This window comes from Cyprinodon variegatus, unplaced genomic scaffold, assembly GCF_000732505.1.
Source record: "Cyprinodon variegatus isolate N-32 unplaced genomic scaffold, C_variegatus-1.0 Scaffold1374, whole genome shotgun sequence".
NCBI classification, from domain to species: domain Eukaryota; kingdom Metazoa; phylum Chordata; class Actinopteri; order Cyprinodontiformes; family Cyprinodontidae; genus Cyprinodon; species Cyprinodon variegatus.
This window is the reverse complement of record NW_015151827.1, coordinates 32,698-38,197: the sequence shown is the minus strand read 5'-3', so window position 1 is coordinate 38,197 and position 5,500 is coordinate 32,698. Positions and strand designations below refer to the sequence as shown.

Here is a 5,500-nt window from a genome sequence, read left to right as displayed (position 1 = left end):
TTGCTTGATTCCCTCCTTCTTCGTCTTCTTCTTGTGTTTTATGGCCGTTGGCAAACAACTTTTGGTGCATTACTTCCACCAACTGCTTGATTTCCTCCTTCAATACTGGCAGTAATACCGCATGTCGTCATTAGGAGGCGAGGAGTCGAGGAACCGAGTTAGCGTGATGTGTAAACGGTCGTCATAACCGAGCTCGGCCTGGTTAACTGATCCAAGCTAGGACCGGTCTCTGCATGGATCGGTTTTTCAAGGGTAGTGTAAATGGGGTAAGTGAGCTTTGCAATATAAATATGTTTGTTGGTGAATGGATAATATAAATAGGCTCTGCCTTGCTGTGTTGGAAAAGCATGGCTATGACCTGTTCTCAGCTCAGGAACTAGGACCCGTATGATATCTGGTTGTTCAATAGGTTTGCCTAAATAAAAGATTTAGATATTACTTGTCAAGATATTCCTGCAAAAGGTCTGATGTTTTAGGGGAAGGTAGTGAAAAGTGCTTGGGGCATGGTCTTGTTCTGATGCCAGTTTGTTTCAGCCTTATCCAGTCTCATGTAGAAGGGCTGGTCATATCACAGGTTATTTGCATTACAACAAAGATAGTTAGCAAGGTAGAGTGAAAACACAAACTTGAAGAGGGGAGGGGGGCTTGCAGGAAAACTGAAATTCTCCGGGACATCTAGTGCTAGGGTGTCTAAGGCAGGAAACTCTGCAGGGCAAGAACACAGGTTAGTGACCACATCTATCTGGCTGAGGATGATAATGAAGGTGTGAGTCACTAACCAGGTGGACCTGCTAAACAGTACATTAATGCATAGATCATGGGCACAAATGAAAATTGGAATAAGGGAACTAGTACAGTTGATCTACCCTCAATGGAAACTAGGGTGTGAGCTGAAGTATAGAAAAAACAGTCTTGTAGAGTTCATCTAGGGCATGTTATGAATAAAAACAAGGTACATTTAAAGATTGTTGGAGTTTAATAAAAACACACATAAACTGCATCAATAGATTCAGATTAAATCTCCACTTTCAGATAAATCTAGTAATTAATCAAATGGTTGTTAGAACAGCAATTAGTTAATTTGATTAAATGTGCTAAGAATACAACATATTTTCAATTTTCAATACTCATAAATGATTTACTCAGATTTTTTTTATATATATATATATATATATATATATATAAAATGTTTTTATTCAGTAGTGCAATGCATTATTAGTGATAACCACATGTGGCTTGTTAACTTTTGGAAAGAAAAACACCAAGAAAGATTAAGTCATTTCATTAATGCAGCATTCGGATAAAGTGAAGAACTACAACGTTTCTGTTTAACCAGAAGAAGTATGAAGTATGATAAGGATCATTCAAAGAAACTATACAGGACATGTAATCTAAACCATGTTATATAATTTCCACCTATTTACAAAAGAGGGAAGCTTATCTGGAAAAGTTCAGGTCAATGAATGTCTGTTAAACTCTAGATAAATATGTAAACTAACTTTTAAAATTAAAGACTGTTCTTTATGTCCATTTAAAGTTTGACTATTGACTGTCCTAAAGTTAAACAGATAAGGAATGATATACAGCAGCAGTCATTCAAACATCAAATGCCATCCGAATGGCAGCCCATTTCCCTGCAGCCCCCAACAAAATCCCCTCCTGGGCATGCATATTTTTTTTTCTCTGACTCCATCCTTTCAGTGAATTACAGGGTCTGACCAGGAGATAATAATAATAATAATTGAACTTTATTGATCTCACATTGGAGAAATTTATCTCTGCATTTAAACCATCCCCTTGGGGAGCAGTGGGCTGCCATTGTGCGGCACCCAGGGAGCAGTGTGGGGTTAAGGGTCTTGCTCAGGGACCCAGAGTGGCAGTCTGGGGGAGTGGGGTAGATTAGATGATCTCAGGATTCAAAGCCCTATGCCCTAACCACTAGGCCACCACTCCCCAGATAACGCCTCTCTTTAAATCTTAATCTCCACAAATCATGGCAGAAAGAATATTTTAGTACAAAGATTTATGTTTAAAAAGGGATTGTAGGGTAAAAGCCAAGGATCCGCCAAAAGCCCATCGAAGAAAAAGGGGACATTTTAATGGTTACAACTGTAACAAAGCCCATTACTGATACATGAAGTGAAAGATAAAAAATGTGCAACCTTAAATCTTAGAACAAATAAAATTAAACTCCTCTCCACCATTTATTTGGAACCACTTATGTTGTCCTCCAGTGTCCATGGCTCCAGAAATGTTACAGTCATCAACCTCTCCATCTGAGTTCATGGTTCTCTCAGTGACCCCCTCAGGACAAACCCAGATCCAGAACTTCTTAGTGCAGTTATAGCGCAGTGCTAACCAGACAAAAGGAGTCGATGCCTTCTTGGCTTTCTCTTGGACCAATATCTGCTCTTCAAGGGTTTTGATGGTGACCAGATCATGGTAGTGTTCCCTGCAGTAGGATAAGGCATTCGCCCAGTTCATCTTTTCTTGGACCAGGACCAGATTATCTGTCAGTGAAAATAAAAATAAATGTTTGTTTAAGATATGATCCAAAACCAATGCAATTGATAAGAGTTTTGATTTGAAATGGGAAATAAGAGCCATGAGACAAAAGAGGGAACTAAAGATAATGTTTGCACCATCTATCCAAACCAATAAGTAACCTGTTATCTATTCCAGTGAAACCTGTATCAAGCAGTAGCATTCAGATGGAAAAGTCAGAATTTTGGTTTAAGAGACATAGAAGTGTTTATTTACTCTGACATGTTTCCAAGGTTCATGGGCTTAGTGAGGGCCTAAAGTTGCAGTGATAGTTGTTCAACAAACGTTTAGCTGTGTGGGTAAAATTGCTTAAATGGTCACAGACAGCAACAATGGTCTGGAAGACCATTGTTGCTGTCTGTGCCCATCCCCTTACTGAACAGTGGTTACAATTTCTGATTAATACACACAACAGTATAGATTACTGTTTAAAGGCTCATGTCATATTAAACTGGTTTAGTTCTTAGTTAATGAGACATTAGGACCAAGTAGGGGAACACCCTGCCAGGAAAATAGGAAGGGAAATCCATACATAGCCTGTGAAGTAAAAAAGGACCAGCCAATGCCCTATCCTTAGTAAAGATATTCTATTTTTCTTTAAAATGTTTGTTGTTAATAAACTCCTTCCTTATTTTCTAATCACACTTATTCACTTTCTTATTACTGGGCTAGGAGTTCACCTAGTTTAACTTTCTTAGGTGTTTGTGGGATTGTGTTCTGCATTATTGGATTCTATTATTCAGTTCTGGGGGTTAGATAGGGATTATTATACAGTCTCTCTTTATACAATCTTTTTATTTTAGAGAACATGTTTGAACTGCTTTGTATCCTTTTATAATCCTAGTCATTAATCTTGTTTTTCAAAATCAATCTTTCCTTTCTGTGCACATTTTTCAACCTTATCTCTGGGAGTTTTCTTTTTGTAAGTGTCCTTAAATACTTTCGTACATTTCTCTTTCCTGAAGGTTTATCATGATAAAAGTTTCATCCTGAGGCTTTAAAATAATAACGTTTTTAATCCCTCCTGGAAAAAGTTGGTGACATTAGAGTAAAGAAATTGAGAATAAATGGGAGACAGTTTGCAGGCTTTGGGAGTAGATATAGAGGCTCTGCTTGTTAGATTTCCCCATCTCATTCATTCATTATCGTTACTGTTTTAATCCCTACAGTAGGAAATTAATTAGGACATTTATTCCCAGCTAGCCTATGTGGAATCTTAAGAGAATCGGTGGGCATCAACTGCTGGACCTTCTAGATTTATCTGATTAACTTTAGTCTTCATTAGTTAAATTTGTTAGTTAGGAACAGTGAGCTTAGCCATGGGTCCAATGGGATGAGAAACAGAAGATTCATTTAGGCTGGTGCCTAAGAAAGTGGCAGAGTTTATATGCTAATATAACTTGAGCACCGGATGAAAAGAAACCTGTTAAGTGATCAGAAGAAATTAAAAAGATAAAGGACTTTGAAGGCACATAAAACTGAAAATTTAATTAAAATAAAATTTTAGATATTAATGGTAAGTACAGAAATGTTATGTGTTAAGTATGAAATAAATCAACTCACCATCATAACAGATAAAAGGTTTTTTCTCTTTACAGTCCCCATTCTTCCATCTGCCTCCATCATCAAACACAGTCATGGCACATTGACCACTGTTGTATTTCTCATCATTAAACTGAAGGTTCCAGTGTCTGAAAGAAAAGCTGCTTCCATCTGACCACTTCCAGGTGTCTCTGAACAGACCAATAAACACCCAAATATCTACAGATAGAACATTCTTCAGTTGTTCTCCCTGTAGCTCCTTTATTCCACTGATCAAATCTGTGTGTTTCTCTCTGCAGTAACTCTGAGCTTCCAGCCAGGTCTTCGATTGTTTAATCAAGTAGAATTTCTCTGGTGTTTTACTTTCTGCAAAGAGTTAAAATTACTGTAGTGAAAAACTGTATAGATCAGGATAAAAAAGGTCAGCAATGCTCTCTCTAGCGACATGGAAACCAAATATAAAAATAGTAAAATAATAATAAAAGCATATTCATATTTTTATATGGTTTCTTATGGATTAATAAAAGAAGTATTCGAAAATAAGAGAGAAATATTTCTATTCTCACCATTATAGCAAATAAAATGAAGTCTAGTGTTACAAGATACGTCTCCCCATTTGAGAGGATTACTTATAATCCCACAGTTTTCAGTTCTTATATCATTTGGTTCTCCTGGTTTCCAGTTTGTCTCATTGAACTCCACTCCAGGCAGAGACCAGTACCATGTTCTGTCACCATATGTCTGATCATACAGACCAATCCAAGCTTCATTCATGTTTCCTGCTGAGTTATTGAGGAGTCTCTTCATGTCTGCCATGTTAGACACTGTGGCCAGGTCAGTGTGGTTCTCTCTGCAGTACTGCTGAGCTTCAGTCCAGGTCTTTAGCTCTCTAATGTAGTGATACTCATAAAGCTGACAGACCATCATATTGGGCTGAACTGAAAACAATAGTACCCACAGGATTAATAAGCAACTATAACAGTCTGTGATGAACAAAGCTTTTTTTAAAATTTCATTACAGTTTTATTTAAAGTCTCTTACCGAACAAAATAACCAGAAATAAATCCCACTGCATTTTTCCTCTCATGCATGAATTTATTTTGTTGGTATTTCTGGTTGGAATTTTGTTATTTTCTGTTGGACTAAAAGTAGTATTTTAGTTTTTCGAGGGATTTTTTCTTTAGATGGATGAAAATCTCTATATTTAAAAAAAGCATTAGAAAAACCATGTGTAATTTAAATAAATTTTAAAATGCTCTAGATCAAACATACCTCCACATAACTGAACTCTAAAACAAAGAGAGTTTATTTTTTATAGCCTGATAAATCTCTTTATATTTTTAAAGAAACATTAAACAAATACCTGTAAATAAGAAAAAAAAAAATCAGGAACAGTTTATATCATATGTAAATG

At 36.5% G+C, this 5,500-nt stretch overlaps 1 protein-coding gene across 1 annotated transcript; it reads right to left on the bottom strand.

Annotated features, from left to right (window-relative positions):
- Nucleotides 1-1,989: 1,989 nt before the first annotated feature.
- On the bottom strand, nucleotides 1,990-4,743 carry LOC107103077 (C-type mannose receptor 2-like; the record flags this gene model as incomplete). Its single annotated transcript, XM_015402597.1, has 3 exons — nucleotides 1,990-2,510; nucleotides 4,108-4,452; nucleotides 4,653-4,743. Coding segments are annotated over 3 exons (783 nt in total), but the record flags the coding sequence as incomplete, so codon positions are not given.
- Nucleotides 4,744-5,500: the final 757 nt, after the last annotated feature.